Raw genomic sequence first — 17,424 nt, forward strand, 5'->3', positions numbered from 1 at the left:
CTACTCTGCAAGGGTCACCCCTAAACCAGAGCCTCAAACACCACAGCCAAATCACCTGGAAACACAGCCAGGCTTGGGGACTCAGCCACCTCCCTGGGCAGCACATTCCAATCCCTGACCACCCTTGCTGGGAAAAAAATGTTTCCTAATGTCCAGTCTAAACCTACCCAGTGGCAGCTTGAGGCCATTCCCTCTTGTTCTTTCAGTAATTGACTGTGAGAAGAGACCAGCAGCAGCCTCTCCACAACCTCCTTTCAGGTAGCTGTAGACAGCAATGAGGTCTCCCCTCAGCCTCCTCTGTTTCAAACTGACCATCCCCAGAGCTTTCTTTCACTCTTCATCAGGTTTATTCTCTATGCAAGGCCATGTAAGTTCTAAATGACATCTTCATTTGTCCCTGGTGCTGCTCACATTGATGTATCACCACCATTTTATTTCAGGCATGGGAATCATGGGGAATGTGCCCCTCTGATGCTGCAAGCAGATGCTCCTCCTCTTCTGTGCAGCAGCAGCCCAGCTGCCACAAGAAAGGATTTGGGTTAGGTCCACTGCCCTTTGCTGATGGGCTCCAGTAGCCCCCAGGAAGCACAGGAGAAGAGTTTCAAAGCAGGTAAATATTGATTGCAGCTCCCTTGATCTGCTAAAATATGTTCAACTCTTTGGCTGTAAAGCTCAGGAACCACTGAACCAGGACATGTGATGGGATTTTTTCTGAGGGAAAGAAAGTGGAGTGTGGAGGAGACAAAGTCTTTTATCTTTGGAAGCCAGTTGCTGGAGTTGAAACAGAGTAATTGGATAACCAAAAAGGGCTTTCTCTGCCTCTTTACCACAGCTATCTGTCTGCCCATCTATCTATCCACCCATCTATCTTTCTATCCATCTACCCAGCTATGTATCCATCTATCCATCCATTCATCCATCCATCCATCCATCCTGTATCAGGAATAGTGTGGCCAGCAGGAGCAGGGAGGTCATTCTGCCCTGTGCTCAGCACTGGTTAGGCCACAGCTTGAGTCCTGTGTCCAGTTCCTGAATTCAAGAAAGATGTTGAATTGCTGGAAGGTGTCCAGAGAAGGACAATGAGGCTGGGAAGAGGTCTGGAGCACAGCCCTGTGAGGAGAGGCTGAGGGAGCTGGGGTTGCTTAGCCTGCAGAAAAGGAGGCTCAGGGGAGACCTTCTTGCTCTCTCCAACTCCCTGAAGGGAGGTTGTAGCCAGGTGGGTGTTGGTCTCTTCTCCCAGGCACCCAGCACCAGAACAGGAAGGACATTGAGACACTTGAACGTGTCCAGAGAAGGGCAACAAGGCTGGGGAGAGGCCTTGAGCACAGCCCTATGAGGAGAGGCTGAGGGAGCTGGGGTTGCTTAGCCTGGAGAAGAGAAGGATCAGAGGTGACCTCATTGCCCTCTACAACTACCTGAAAGGTGGTTGTAGACAGGAGGGGGTTGGTCTCTTCTCCCAGGCAACCAGCACCAGAACAAGGGGACACAGTCTCAAGCTGTGCCAGGGGAGGTTTAGACTCGAGGTGAGGAAAAAGTTCTTCACAGAGCGAGTCGTTCGTCATTGGGATGTGCTGCCCAGGGAGGTGGTGGAGTTGCCGTCCCTGGAGGTGTTCAAGGGGAGATTGGACGTGGCACTTGGTGCCATGGTCTAGTTGTGAGGTCTGTTGGAACAGGTTGGACTTGATGATCCTTGGGGTCTCTTCCAACCTTAGTTACTGTGATACTATGATACTGTGATAACAAGAGGACACAGTCTCAAGCTGTGCCAGGGGAGGTTCAGGCTGGACATTAGGAGAAAGTTCTTCCCAGCAAGAGAGATTGACCATTGGGATGTGCTGCCCAGGGAGGTGGTGGGGTCACCATCCCTGGAGGTGTTTAGGAAGAGAATGGATGAGGCCCTTGGTGCCATGGTTTAGTTGATTAGACTGCTTAGTGTATAAGAAGAGGTCTGTTAATCACTAGCTGTGTGTAAGCCTTTGTGCAAGGGAGTGTGTGTGAACAACGTTAAGTCTCCACAAAAGAAGGAAATGTCTATGTTGTCCTTTGTGGATTGAAGGAGGATAAGCACCTTGGGGCCTGCTCAGTATGGAGCTCCTAATTTAGAATCACAGAACTATCAGGGTGGGAAGAGACCTCAAGGATCAGCCAGTTCCAACCCCCCTGCCATGGGCAGGGACACCTCACACTACAGCAGGTTGCTCACAGCCACCTCCAGCCTGGCTGCAAACACCTCCAGGCAGGAGGCTTCCACCACCTCCCTGGGCAGCCTGTGCCAGGCTCTCACCACCCTCATGGGGAACAACTTCTTCCCAACATCGAATCTCAATCTACCCATTTCTAGTTTTGCTCCATCCCCCCCAGTCCTATCACTCCCTGACAGCCTCAAAAGTCCCTCCCCAACTTTTTTGGAGCCCCCTTCAGATCCTGGAAGGCCACAATTAGGTCTCCTCAGAGCCTTCTCTTCTCCAGAGTGAACAGCCCTAACTCTCTCAGTCTGTCCTCAGAGCAGAGCAGCTCCAGCCCTCTGCTCATCCTTGTGGCCCTTCTCTGGACACCTTCCAGCACCTCCAGAGCCTTCCTGTAATAAATGCTCCAGCTGTGGTCTCAGCAGAGTGGAGCAGAGGGGCAGAATCCCCTCCCTGGCCCTGCTGGCCACACTTCTCTTACTGCAGCCCAGGCCCTGCTTGGCTCTCTGGGCTGCAAGTGCTCACTGCTGGCTCCTGTTGAGCTTCTCATCCCCCAGCACCCCCAGGTCCTTTTCTTCAGGGCTGCTCTCAAGCCAGTCCCTGCCCAGCCTATATCAGTGCTTAGGATTGCCATTACACAGCTGCAGGACCTTGCACTTGGTCTTGTTGAACCTCATGAGGTTGTCATGGGACCAGCTCTGCAGCCTGTCAAGGTCCCTCTGGGTGGATCCCTTCCCTCCAGCCTGTCAGCCTCACCACACAGCTTGGTGTCATTGGTGAACCTGCTGAGGGTGCACTCAATGCCAGCAAAGATGTTGAACAGGACTGGTCCCAGTGCTGATCCCTGAGGGACTCCACCTGGCACTGGGCTCCACTTGCCCATGGACCCACGGACAGCCACTCTTGAGGTGTGGCCATCAAGCCAGTTCTTTAAGATGCCAGCAGCATTAGCACAACCACTGTGTCTTAAGTGGTTTAGCAGCTGGCAATTTTCATGTATGAAGTGTGACTGAGTATATTCCAAGAGGTGAAACTCATTTCATCAAAACCTTATGCCAGAGCAATTCAAGTTAATAGAAAGAGAAATGGATGTTGTAGCCAAGGATTCAGCTGTCACCTAAGGCTTGCACAGAGCAGTGCCAATCAAAGTGTCTCCAGATTCAATCAGAATGATGTGGATATTTTTACACACTCACTTTTCTATGTGATGAGGTAGTTAGGGAGCACTGCTCAGAGCTCAGTGGATTCCAGCCCTGTGTGTAGAAGTGCAGCCTGAATTTTGTATATCCTAGGGTAACTATTTGATAGCAATTACCTCTCCCTAGGGTAACTATTTGACAACCATTACCTCTTCCTAAATAAACTTCATTAATAAAACCTTGTGGAATTAGAGAGTACTATATTAAATGACAACCCCTTTATATGGCCTTGCTTTCATTTTGATATCTTCCCAGATGTCTCTGTGTGTGTGTGTGTGTGTGTGTGTGTGTGAAGAAAGCTCAACAGTGACTTGTTAGGCTCTGATCATAGAATCACAGAATTGTTAGGGTTGGAAGGGACCTCAAGGAGAATCCAGTTCCAACCCCCCTACACTGCAGGCTCAGCAGCTTAATAGTATCATAGTATCAGTCAAGGTTGGAAGGGACCACAAGGATCATCTAGTTCCAACCCCCCTGCCATGGGCAGGGACACCTCACACTAGATCAGGCTGGCCAGAGTGCCATCACTGCAGACCTTGCCTTGCTGGGGTACAGTTGTGGCTGGCAGTGTGGTGGTACTTAGAATGACAGAATTGTCAGGGTTAGAAGGGACCTCAAGGAGCATCCACTTCCAACCTCCCTGCCATGGGAAGGGACACCCCACACTACATCAGCCTGGCCAGAGCCTTGTCCAGCCTGCTCTTAAACACCTCCAGGGACAGTGCCCCAACCACCTCCCTGGACAACCCATTCCAGGGCTTCACCACTCTCCTGGGGAAGAACTTCCTCCTCACCTCCAGCCTGAATCTCCCCACCTCCAGCTTCATTCCATTCCCCCTAGTCCTATCACTGCCTGAGATCCTGAGCAGTCCCTCCCCAACCTTCTTGTGGCCCCCTTCAGATACTGGAAGGCCACAATGAGGTCACCTCAGAGCCTTCTCTTCTCCAGACTGAACAACCCCAACTCCTTCAGTCTGTCCTCACAGGAGAGGTGCTCCAGCCCTCTGCTCATCCTTGTGGCCCTTCTCTGGACACCTTCCAGCATCTCCAGATCCCTCTTGTAATAGGGGCTCCAGAACTGAACAGATCTGAATCTACCCATTTCAAATTCTGCTCCATCCCCCCCAGTCCTATCACTCCCTGACACCCTCAAAAGTCCCTCCCCAGCTTTCCTGGAGCCCCCTTCAGATCCTGGAAGGCCACAATGAGGTCACCTCGGAGCTTTCTCTTCTCCAGACTGCACCGCCCCAACTCCCTCAGTGTGTCCTCACAGGAGAGTTGCTCCAGCCCTCTTTGCATTTGCCTCTCATCATCAATGATGCAGTGCAAATGCAGAAAACTGTCTGCTGTGTTGTCACACTCATCTTGAAACATCTCTGCCCTAAATGCTGAGCAGCATCCTGATGAGTTGCTATCTTCTCACCTGGTGGTGTGAGAATCACTGAGCACCGCTCTCCAGATGGTGAACCTTGTTGAGGGAAAGCTTTTCCTCTTTCTTTAGTCAACACCAGAGAGAGGAGAGTGGAAACTGCTGTCATTACCTCGTGTGTGCACCTAATTCTACAGTGTAATGGAAGTGCTAACATTTAAGTGAAGCACTGTAAAGTGTCTACTCAGAGCAAACTACAGTGCCATAACTGGTAGGATGTTGCCTCTTAATGGCAGCAAGTTGTGTTTGTTCCCCTGTTCTCCTCATATGATGAGCCTGGCTTTTTCTATTGCTTTAGTAGCACAAGGCTTTCACTGCATCAGATGCTGAAGTGTTATCTCTCCTCCCTGATGGCAACTGCATAGAATGGAATAGAATCAACCAGGTTGGAAAAGACCTCAGAGATCATCGAGTCCAACCTATCACCTATCACCATCTGATCAACTAAACCATGGCACCAAGTGCCTCAGCCAGGCTCTTCCTAAACACCTCCAGGGATGGTGACTCCACCACCTCCCTGGGCAGCACATTCCAATGGCAAATCTCTCTTTCTATGAAGAATTTTTTCGTAACATCCAGCCTGAACCACCCCTGGCACAGCTTGAGACTGTGTCCTCTTGTTCTGGTGCTGGGTGCCTGGCAGAAGAGACCAACCCCCACCTGGCTACAACCTCCCTTCAGGGAGTTGGAGAGAGCAAGAAGGTCTCCCCTGAGCCTCCTCTTCTCCAGGCTCAGCAACCCCAGCTCCCTCAGCCTCTCCTCCCAGGGCTGTGCTCCAGACCCCTCCCCAGCTTTGTTGCCCTTCTCTGGACACCTTCCAGCAGCTCAACATCTTTCCTAGCCTGAGGAGCCCAGACCTGGACACAGGACTCAAGGTGTGGCCTAACCAGTGCTGAGCACAGGGCAGAATGACCTCCCTGCTCCTGCTGGCCACACTATTGCTGATGCAGGCCAGGATGCCATTGGCCTTCTTGGCCCCCTGGGCACACTGCTGGCTCATGTTCAGCTGCTGTCCACCACTACCCCCAGGTCCCTTTCTGCCTGCCTGCTCTCCAGCCACTCTGTCCCCGGCCTGCAGCACTGCCTGGGGTGGTTGTGGCCAATGTGTAGAGCCCAGCACTAAACAGCAACAAGGAAGTCAGTGAGCAGCTCCCTGAACATCCCAAATCAGATGATTTGTTTCGAATTGCAGATGAGCAGCAGAGACTTGCCTGAGTCATATTTCTGTCCTCAACACACAAAACGGAGTCGTCACACGTGATGAGCTATTTTGAAAGGAGCATGGTGCTGCTGAGTAATGAACAATCAGGATGCCAGAATTGTTGCTTTTAATTGAATATGGAACACAGGAGGATGAATCACAGAATCCCACAATCATTCAGGTTGGAAAAGACCCTCAGGAGCACCAAGTCCAAACCAGAACCCTACTCTGCAAGGGTTGCCCCTAAACCCTAGCCCCAAGCACCACAGCCAAACCACCTTGAAATGCATCCAGGCTTGGGGACTCAGCCACCTCCCTGGGCAGCACATTCCAAGCCCTGACCACTCTTGCCATCAAAAAATGTTTCCTGATGTCCACTCTAAACCTCCCCAGGGGCTGCTTGAGGCCATTCCCTCTTGTTCTGTCACTAATTACCTGTGAGAAGAGACCACCAGCAGCCTCTCCACAACCTCCTTTCAGGGAGTTGTAGGCAGCAATGAGGTCTCCCCTCAGCCTCCTCTTTTCCAAACTAACCATCCCCAGCTCCTTCAGTCTCTCTCCATCAGATTTATTCTCCAGGCCCTTCCCAGCTTCCTTGCCCTTCTCTGCCCTGCCTCCAGCACCTCCACAGCTCTCTTGGATTGAGCTGCCCAAAACTGGACACAAGCCTCCAGGTGTGGCCTCCCCAGAGCTGAATGCCAGGGGACAATCCCCTCCCTGCTGCTGCTGGACACAGCATTGCTGATCCCAGCCAGGATGCCTTTGGCTTTCTTGGCCCCCTGGGCACACTGCTGGCTCCTCTTCAGCTGCTTATCCCTGAGCACCCCCAGGTCCCTTTCTGCCAGCAGCTTTCCAGCCACACTGCCCCAAGGCTGGAGCCTTGCTTGGGGTTGTTGTGCCCAAAGGCAGGGCCTGGCACTTGGCCTTGTTGAAGTTCTTCCTCTTAATGTTGGCCATGAGTCCAATCTCTCTAAGTCCCCCTGCAGAGTCTCCCTATCCTCATGAAGATCAACACTGACACCTACCTTGGTGTCATCTGCAGTCTTACTGCTGTCACACTCTGTGTCTTCATCCAGGTCATCAATAAAGATGTTAAACAGAACTGGTCCCAACACTGAGCCCTGAGAAACACCACTTGTGACCAACCACCAGCTGGATTTAACTCCATTGGCCACTACTCTTTGGGCTCCAATGAGAAGACATTGTCATCCCTGCTCATGATTTTCACATGGGCTTCTCAAGACAGGATATCTCTTGCCCCACATCAGTGAAACAACAGCTAAGATACAACAGCTGAGGCAGCACATTTCAAATGTGTTTTAGACACTTTCCAGCTCTCAGGCAAACTGAGATGTGTTACAATATAAAGTTGTCTGATGAATTCTGACAGATGGTAGTTCTCCAAATGCCAAGGTCTCCTTTCATGTTAGCTCAAGCTGCTGTTGATCTGTAGGCACACAAGAAAAGGAGGGCCTGTGTGCTCCACAGCAGTGCAATCCATTTGCTTTTAGAATGGAATAGAATTAACCAGGTTGAAGAGACCCTTGAGATCACAGAGTCCAACCTATCACCCAACACCATCTAATCAACTAAACCATGGCACCAAGCACCCTATCAAGTCTCTTCCTAAACACCTCCAGGGACGGTGACTCCACCACCTCCCTGGGCAGCACATCCCAATGGCCAATCTCTCTTGCTGGGAAGAATTTCTTCCTCACATCCAGCCTAAACCTCCCCTGGCACAGCTTGAGGCTATGTCCTCTTGTTCTGCCATTGGTTGCCTGGGAGAGGAGACCAACCCCCACCTGGCTACAACCTCCCTTCAGGGAGTTGGAGAGAGCCTCCTCTTCTCCAGGCTAAGCAACCCCAGCTCCCTCAGCCTCTCCTCACAGGGCTGTGCTCCAGACCCCTCCCCAGATTTGTTGCCCTTCTCTGGACACCTTCCAGCATCTCAACATCTTTCCTAACCTGAGGAGCCCAGAACTGGACACAGGACTCCAGGTGTGGCCTAACCAGTGCTGAGCACAGGGCAGAATGACTTCCCTGCTCCTGCTGGCCACACTCTTCCTGATGCAGGCCAGGATGCCAATGGCCTTCTTAGCCACCTGTGCACACTGCTGGCTCATGTTCAGCTGCTGTCCACCACTACCCCCAGGTCCCTTTCTGCCTGGCTGCTCTCAGCCACTCTGTCCCCAGCCTGTAGCACTGCCTGGGGTTGCTGTGGCCAATGTGTAGAACCTGGCACTTAGATGTTTTCAGTCTCATGCCCTTGGACTCTGCCCATCTGTCCAGCCTGGCAAGATCCCTCTGCAGAGCTCTCCTACCCTCTAACAGATCAACTCCTGCCTCCAGCTTGCTGTCATCTGCAAATTTACTGCTGATGGACTCAATGCCCTCATCCAGATCATCATTAGAGATATTGAACAGGATGGGGCCCAACACTGCTCCCTGGGGGACACCACTGGCCGCCAGCTGGCTGTGGCACCATTCACCACCACTCTCTGGGCTCAGCCCTCCAGCCAGCTCCTAACCCAGCTCAGAGAGACCATTGATTGAAGTCTGTGCTTTTGCAGTTTGCTTGGGGCTGACCACTGACTTCTCCGTGATTATTCAGCATGTAGATTGGTTAAACTGAGCATTGCTGACCTCTGCTGTGAAGGAACACCTTCACTGCTTCCATCTATAATTGCTAATAAAAGCAGCTAATTGTTTAGCACGACCTTTTGCTGGGAATATATCCTTTGACTGCTCCTGAGATCAAAAGGCATCTTCAGAAACAGAGATCAAAAGGATGTGTCTGCAACTAACAGAGTCAGCTTCCTTTGCAAGTTACAAACTGACGACTGTGATTCTCTGAAACTGCTCTTTTCAAAGCAAAGCTTTGTGTTACTGTTGGTTCACTGGCAATTCCATACCCACAGCACCTGGATAATCCCACAGCCACAAAACACTTCCAGAGTTCCATAGAATGGTTTAGGTTAGAAGGGACCTCAGAGATCCAGTTCCAACCCCCCCGGCCCAAGTGAACCTCATGAAGCTCAACAAGAGCAAGTGCAGGGTTCTGCACCCGGGCCAGGACAATCCTCACTATCAATACAGACTGGGGGAGGAGGGGATAGAAAGCAGCCCTGAGGAAAAGGACTTGGGGGTGCTGGTGGGTGAGAAGCTGGACAGGAGCAGGCAGGGTGAGCTTGCAGCACAGAAGGCAAATCACATCCTGGGCTGCATCGAAGGCAGTGTTGCCAGCAGAGCCAGAGAGGTGATTCTGCCACTTGGCTCTGCTCTGCTGAGACCTCACCTGGAGTACTGTGTGCAGGTCTGGGGCCCTCAACACAGGAAGGACATGGAGCTGATGGAGAGAGTCCAGAGGAGCAACATCAAAATGATCAGGGGGTTGGAGCAGCTCTGCTACAAGGACAGGCTGAGGGAGCTGGGGGTGTTCAGCCTGGAGAAGAGAAGGCTCCAGGGAGACCTAATAGCAGCCTGCCAGGACCTGAAGGGGGCTACAGGAAGGGTGGAGAGAGTCTGTTTACAGAGCCCTGCAGGGACAGGACAAGGGGCAGTGGCTTCAAACTAGTGAAGGGCAGATTTAGATTGGATATCAGGAAGAAGTTCCTTACTGTGAGGGTGGTGGAACACTGGAACAGGTTGCCCAGGGAGGTGGTTGGGGCCCCATCCCTGGAGATATTCAAGGTGAGAGTCGATGAGGCCTTGGGCAACCTGATCTAGCTGGGGATGTCCCTGCTGACTGCAGGGAGGTCGGACTGGGTGAGCTTTGGAGATCCCTTCCAGCCTGGAGCTGTCTATGGTTCTATGATTCTATGATTCTAAATTCTATGACTCTATGAATCTAAATTCTATGACTCTATGATTCTATGATTCCAAATTCTATGACTCTATGAATCTAAATTCTATGACTCTATGATTCTATGATTCCAAATTCTATGATTCTATGATTCTAAATTCTATGACTCTATGATTCTATGATTCCAAATTCTATGATTCTATGATTCTAAATTCTATGACTCTATGATTCTATGATTCCAAATTCTATGACTCTATGAATCTAAATTCTATGACTCTATGATTCTATGATTCCAAATTCTATGACTCTATGAATCTAAATTCTATGACTCTATGATTCTATGATTCCAAATTCTATGACTCTATGATTCTAAATTCTATGACTCTATGATTCTATGATTCCAAATTCTATGACTCTATGAATCTAAATTCTATGACTCTATGATTCTATGATTCCAAATTCTATGACTCTATGAATCTAAATTCTATGACTCTATGATTCTATGATTCCAAATTCTATGACTCTATGAATCTAAATTCTATGACTCTATGATTCTATGATTCCAAATTCTACGATTCTATGATTCTAAATTCTATGACTCTATGATTCTATGATTCCAAATTCTATGACTCTATGATTCTATGATTCCAAATTCTATGACTCTATGATTCTATGGTTCTATGATTCTAAATTCTATGACTCTATGATCCTGTGATTGTGAGGTGCCTCTCAGTAAGCCTACAGCTGCGAGCAGAACCCTCACACAGAGCAGAGCCACTGTCTGTTTTTAGAACAGCAATAATGCTGCCTCTCCCTAATTCTGCTTTTGAGATTCACCTCTCTCCTACATAAGCCCCAGGTTTGCAGGTAAAAACCAATAAAGCCTCTGAATTGCTTATTTCAGTCACAGCTGAAAGCATTATACGAAGGGGTGGACGTGCCAATACACTTAATGACTGTCCACTTTGCAGAGCATCTCCATCACTAACGTGCACAAAAAGAGGCACAGTAAATGCCAAGCAAAGTGTAGCAGCTCCTGTGTCACTGTAATAAATATTTTGGGGCTTGGGGGTCTTTTTTTTCTCCCCCTCCCCTCCCCCAGGGTTTCACTGAGAAATAAGCAGTGCTGTCAGAAAGAAAACAGGTCTCCAAATTATCCAGTCTAATTTGGGTTTATCATTTGAAGCCTAAAATGAAAGTTCCACTGTGTTAACAGGTTGGGTGGGTTTGAGGTTTTTTTTTGGTAGTTGGGATGGTAAATGTGGCTTTCAAATTAATAAAAATAGAATCATAGAATTGTCAGGGTTGGAAGGGACCTCGAGGGTCAGCCAGTTCCAACCCCCCTGCCATGGGCAGGGACACCTCACACTGCAGCAGGTTGCTCACAGCCACATCCAGCCTTAAAAACCTCCAGGGATGAGGCTTCCACCACCTCCCTGGGCAACCTGTGCCAGGCTCTCACCACCCTCATGGGGAACAACTTCTTCCTGACATCCAGCCTGAACCTCCCCTGGCACAGCCTGAGACTGTGTCCTCTTGTTCTGGTGCTGGGTGCCTGGGAGAAGAGACCAACCCCCAGCTGGCTACAACCTCCCTTCAGGGAGTTGGAGAGAGCAAGAAGATCTCCCCTGAGCCTCCTCTTCTGCAGCAACCCCAGCTCCCTCAGCCTCTCTTCACAGGGCTGTGCTCCAGACCCCTCCCCAGCCTCGCTGGCCCTTTGCTGGGCACCCTGTCCTCCAGAGCATAAACAGAGACATGATTCCATGCGCATGAAGTGGCTTTTTGCATTGAGTCGAAGGACAACAGGGTGAGGAGGGCCTGGACGGAGACGCTCCCCAAAAAGCCCCGAGGGCCTGGGCAACGCTTACAGGAGGGACTGGCAGAGCCCAGCGGGGGCGGCGGTGAGCGGTGCCCAGGGGGCAGCCCAGAGCAGAACCCTCAGGGCACGGCCGTGAGAGGATCCCAGGGGGCAGCGCAGAGCGGACCCCCCAGGGGGCGGTGTAGAGTGAACCCCGGGGGGCAGCGCAGAGCGGAGCCCAGGGGGCAGCGCAGAGGAGAGCCCAGGGAGTGGCGGTGATTGGAGCCCGCGGGGGGCAGCGCAGAGCGGAGCCCAGGGGGCAGCGCAGAGGAGAGCCCAGGGAGTGGCGGTGATTGGAGCCCGCGGGGGGCAGCGCAGAGCGGAGCCCAGGGGGCAGCGCAGAGGAGAGCCCAGGGAGTGGCGGTGATTGGAGCCCCCGGGGGGCAGCGCAGAGCGGAACTGCCAGGGGACAGCACAGGGCGGAGCCCAGGGGGCAGCGCAGAGCGGAACCCCCAGGGGGCGGTGTAGAGCGGAGCCCAGGGTCCGGCGGTGATTGGAGCCCCCGGGGGGCAGCGCAGAGCGGAACCCCCAGGGGGCAGCACAGGGCGGAGCCCAGGGGGCAGCGCAGAGCGGAACCCCCAGGGGGCGACGTAGAGCGGAGCCCAGGGTCCGGCGGTGATTGGAGCCCCCGGGGGGCAGCGCAGAGCGGAGCCCAGGGTCCGGCGGTGATTGGAGCCCCCGGGGGGCAGCGCAGAGCGGAGCCCAGGGTCCGGCGGTCATTGGAGCCCCCGGGGGGCAGCGCAGAGCGGAACCCAGGGTCCGGCGGTGATTGGAGCCCCCGGGGGGCAGCGCAGAGCGGAGCCCAGGGTCCGGCGGTGATTGGAGCCCCCGGGGGGCAGCGCAGAGCGGAACCCAGGGTCCGGCGGTGATTGGAGCCCCCGGGGGGCAGCGCAGAGCGGAACCCAGGGTCCGTAGTGAGCGTAGCCGCTCGGGGCGCTTGGAAGGCGGCCGCCGGGAGCTGGCCCTCGCCATGGAGCCGAGCTGCGGCCCCGGCGGCGGGGCTGCGGCTGCAGGTGGGTTGGGGCCCGGCGCCGTCAGGACATCCCGGGGGAGCGGGGGGAGGTGTCTTGGTCTCCCCGCGGCCGGGGAGGCTGTGCGGGAGGCAGCGGCCTGTGGAGATGGCACCGTCGTGGCACCAGGTCAGGCCAGCGGGACCTGCTCATCCTCGTGGCCGTTCTCTGGACACCTTCCAGCACCTCCAGATCCTTCCTGCACTAGAGGCTCCAGAACTGGACACAGAGCTCCAGCTGTGGTCTCAGCAGAGTGGAGCAGAGGGGCAGAATCCCCTCCCTGGCCCTGCTGGCCACACTTCTCTTGCTGCAGCCCAGGCTCTGGTTGGCTCTCTGGGCTGCAAGTGCTCACTGCTGGCTCCTGTTGAGCTTCTCCTCCCCCAGCACCCCCAGGTCTTTTTCTTCAGGGCTGCTCTCAAGCCAGTCCCTGCCCAGCCTATATCAGTGCTGGGATTGCCCTGACCCAGATGCAGGACCTTGCCCTTGGTTTTGTTGAACCTCATGAGGTTGTCATGTTCAGAACAAGAGGACACAGTCTCAAGCTGTGCCAGGGGAGGTTTAGGCTGGATGTTAGGAAGAAATTCTTCCCAGCAAGAGAGACTGGCCATTGGGATGTGCTGCCCAGGGAGGTGGTGGAGTCACCATCCCTGGAGGTGTTTAAGAGGAGCCTGGATGAGGCACTTGGTGCCATGGTTTAGTTGATTAGATGGTGTTGGGTGATAAGTTGGACCTGATGATCTCAAAGGACTTTTCCAACCTGATCTATTCTATTCTATTCTATTCTATTCTATTCTATTCTATTCTATTCTATTCTATTCTATTCTATTCTATTCCTGAGCCCAGCTCTGCAGCCTGTCAAAGTCCCTCTGGATGGCATCCCTCGATGGCATCTGTCACAGAATCATTTTGATTAGGAAAAAAACCCCAAACCTTTAAGCCCATCAAGTCCAAGTGAGAACAGCAAAGGGAATGTGCCCCCAGGGCACCTTGCTGTGCCATGCAGAACTTGCTGCCCACCAGCACTCCAAGGTCTTTCTCCATGGAGCTGCTCTCCAGCAGGGCAGCTCCTAACCTGTCCTGGTGCCTGCTGTTTTCCCTCCCCAGATGCAGGACCCTGCACTTGTCCTTCTTGAACTGCATGAAGTTTGCCTGCAGCCAGCTCTCAGCCTGTGCAGCTCTGGTTGGATGGCTGAATATCCATCTATGAATAGTTACTCTTTTCAGTAGCATTCTACCATCTTGAGTCCCTTTAAAGAAACGATGCTGGAGGTATTTGTTGAGGCTTGTGGTAGTAAACCCAAGGTTTTTTTTCCCCCTCTCAGTCTTGTCTACATTACAGATCTCTGGGTGGTGTAAGTTGTTTAAAAACAACCCCATGGAGCAGCCTTGCTTTAACACACATCCTTACAATAAAGGCTGCTTAATTGCAACACCAGACACACTTTAGTTCATTTTGATTATGCAGCTGTCCCATTATCATTACTTATTAATTACACCAAAGGGAGGATTGTGTTAGTCACAGCAGCTAAATCAACTTTATTTTATTGTTGCTTAATGTTCCAGGGCCCTGAGTGTCTGCAGCCCAGCCCAGCTCCCCTGGAGCCTTCACAGCATGTTGTGACCCATTTTGTGGTCCCTTTTACTGGGGCAGTACCTCAGCTGCCATGGGAAAATGCAGAAGGAGGTTACAAAGGTGTGGGTGATTGTTTTTCACCTTTAGTGTAGAATGGAATGGAATAGAATGGAATGGAATGGAATAGAATAGAATTAACCAGGTTGGAAGAGACCTCAGAGATCATCCAGTCCATCCTCTCACCCAACACCATCTCATCAACTAAACCATGGCACCAAGAGCCTCAGCCAGGCTCTTCCTAAACACCTCCAGGGATGGTGACTCCACCACCTCCCTGGGCAGCACATTCCAATCTCTCTTTCTATGAAGAACTTCTTCCTAACATCCATCCTGAACCTCCACTGGCACAGCTTGAGACTGTGGCCTCTTGTTCTGGTGCTGGGTGCCTGGGAGAAGAGACCAACCCCCACCTGGCTGCAACCTCCCTTCAGGGAGTTGGAGAGAGCAAGAAGGTCTCCCCTGAGCCTCCTCTTCTGCAGGCTAAGCAACCCCAGCTCCCTCAGCCTCTCCTCACAGGGCTGTGCTCCAAACCCCTCCCCAGCTTTGTGGCCCTTCTCAGGACACCTTCAACTGTCTCAATGTCCTTCTTAAACTGAGGGGCCTAGAATTGGACACAAGACTCAAGGTGTGGCCTAACCAGTGCTGAGCACAGGGCAGAATGACCTCCCTGCTCCTGCTGGCCACACTCTTCCTGATGCAGGCCAGGATGCCATTGGCCTTCTTGGCTGCCTGGGCACACTGCTGGCTCATGTTCAGCCTACTATCAACCAGCACCCCCCAGGTCCCTCTCTGCCTGGCTGCTCTCCAGCCACTCTGACCCCAGCCTGCAGCACTGCACTCTGCAATTGCTTGGACTAGTTAAAGCAGAAATCAAGGCAGCAAAACATTTTCTTCCTATTATTAAGGGCAGACCAGACAGATAAATTTAGAAGGAAAACCTTTTTTTGGGGGGATATTTGTTGTTACTCAGCACTGCCTGTATTTTTTTAGCTGCACAGTAGTGGAGAATGACAATTTTATGCTATCCTGAACAATTCTTTATGTCCCAGCTAATAAAAATATGAAGAAACCTTGATGGCCCTGAAGTTAAATGAGCTCCAATCTATTTTCTTACCTTACTCTATTAATTTTTAACATGTTCAATCTTCAGTTCTAATGATCTGAATAACAAATAAGTGTTCTGCTCTAAGGAATAACATTTTGCCTCTGACATTTGAAGAAGCTTCTTCTGGAGTGTGTCCAGAGAAGAGCCAGAAAGTATAATCAGAGGCCTGAAGCACCTCTCCCGTGAGGACAGACTGAGGGAGTTGGGGCTGTTCAGTCTGGAGAAGAGAAGGCTCTGAGGAGACCTCATTGTGGCCTTCCAGGATCTGAAGGGGGCTACAAGAAAGCTGGGGAGGGACTTCTGAGGGTGTCAGGGCTACAGCAAGAGAAGTGTGGCCAGCAGGGCCAGGCAGGTGGTTCTCCTCCTCTGCTTCACTCTGCTGAGACCACAGCTGGAGCTCTGTGTCCAGTTCTGGAGCCTCTATTACAGGAAGGATCTGGAGGTGTTGGAAGGTGTCCAGAGAAAGGCCATGAGGATGAGCAGAGGGCTGGAGCTGCTCTGCTGTGAGGACAGGATGAAGGAGTTGGGGCTGTTCAGTCTGGAGAGGGGAAGGCTCTAAAGAGACTTAATTGTGGCCTTGCAGTATCTGCAGGGGGCTACAAGAAAGCTGGGGAGGGACTCTTGAGGGTGTCAGGGAGGGATAGGGCTGGGGGGAATAGAGCAAAACCAGAAATGGGTAGATTGAGATTGGCTGTGAGGAAGAAGTTGTTCCCCATGAGGGTGGTGAGAGCCTGGCACAGGTTGCCCAGGGAGGTGGTGGAAGCCTCCTGCCTGGAGGTGTTTGCAGCCAGGCTGGAGGTGGCTGTGAGCAACCTGCTGCAGTGTGAGGTGTCCCTGGCCATGGCAGGGGGGTTGGAACTGAATGATCCTTGAAGTCCTTCAGAACCCTAACCCTGGACAGAGTTAAATACAGGTGTGAAGTTTCTGACTGAGACACATAGAATCATAGAATTGTCAGGGTTGAAAGGGACCTCAAGGCTCAGCCAGTCCCAACCCCCCTGCCATGGGCAGGGACACCTCACACTACAGCAGGTTGCTCACAGCCACAGCCAGCCTGGCTGCAAACACCTCCAGGCATGAGGCTGCCACCACCTCCCTGGGCAACCTGTGCCAGGCTCTCACCACCCAGGAAAAGTGAACATCTGAAACCAGTGGTTTGGTTTTCCTTCTTTATTAGTGAGAATCATTTCCCATGCTGCAGACTGTGAAAAACAAGGTGAGACTTACAATACAAAGGTATCTTGCTGTAATTAATGGCACATTATGAGCTGCTGCATTAATGCAGCTGCAAAAGAGTGGGACTGGAAGGTTGGGGGAGTAGGGTAGGGTTTATTAATCAGCTTTAGCCTGGCTCTTTATTACCCTGCCCTCTGTTTATAGCTGAGGTCCTCAAAGGATTTCACACCACTTTTTAGTTCTCCTTGGTTGTCTAACTCAGAGCTGTACAGGGCAGCTCATGGCTTACAGTGTAATAATTTCAGGAGCTGAATGGTGAAACTCAAGATTTTGAGTTGCTCCAACGTGTCCAGAGAAGGGAAAACAAAGCTGGGGAGGGGTCTGGAGCACAGCCCTGTGAGGAGAGGCTGAGGGAGCTGGGGTTGCTTAGCCTGGAGAAGAGGAGGCTCAGGGGAGACCTTCTTGCTCTCTCCAACTCCCTGAAGGGAGGTTGCAGCCAGGTGGGGGTTGGTCTCTTCTCCCAGGCAACCAGCACCAGAACAAGAGGACACAGACTCAAGCTGTGCCAAGGGAAGTTTAGGCTGGAGGTGAGGAAGAATTTCTCCCCAGCAAGAGAGATTGGCCCTTGGGATGTGCTGCCCAGGGAGGTGGTGGAGTCACCATCCCTGGAGGCGTTTAGGAAGAGCCTGGCTGAGGCACTTGGTGCCATGGTTTGGTTGATCAGATAATGTTGGGTGATAGGTTGGACTGGATGATCACAGAGGTCTTTTCCAACCTGTTTAATTCTGTATTCCTATTACTCAGCAGCCTCCACAGCTAGGC

At 52.1% G+C, this 17,424-nt stretch overlaps 1 protein-coding gene across 2 annotated transcripts in view; it reads left to right on the plus strand.

The window, feature by feature from the left end:
• Positions 1 to 447: 447 nt before the first annotated feature.
• The window catches only part of MEI4 (meiotic double-stranded break formation protein 4), an 88,092-nt gene continuing 71,115 nt past the window's right edge, over positions 448 to 17,424 (plus strand). For both annotated transcript variants that reach the window (XM_054162545.1, XM_054162544.1), the window contains exon 1: positions 448 to 610. In XM_054162545.1, the coding sequence (XP_054018520.1) occupies positions 562 to 610 (49 nt within the window). In that variant the 5' untranslated portion in view covers positions 448 to 561. The remainder of the gene's footprint in view (positions 611 to 17,424) is intronic.

The sequence above is a fragment of the Dryobates pubescens genome, chromosome 6 (assembly GCF_014839835.1).
Source record: "Dryobates pubescens isolate bDryPub1 chromosome 6, bDryPub1.pri, whole genome shotgun sequence".
NCBI classification, from domain to species: Eukaryota; Metazoa; Chordata; class Aves; order Piciformes; family Picidae; genus Dryobates; species Dryobates pubescens.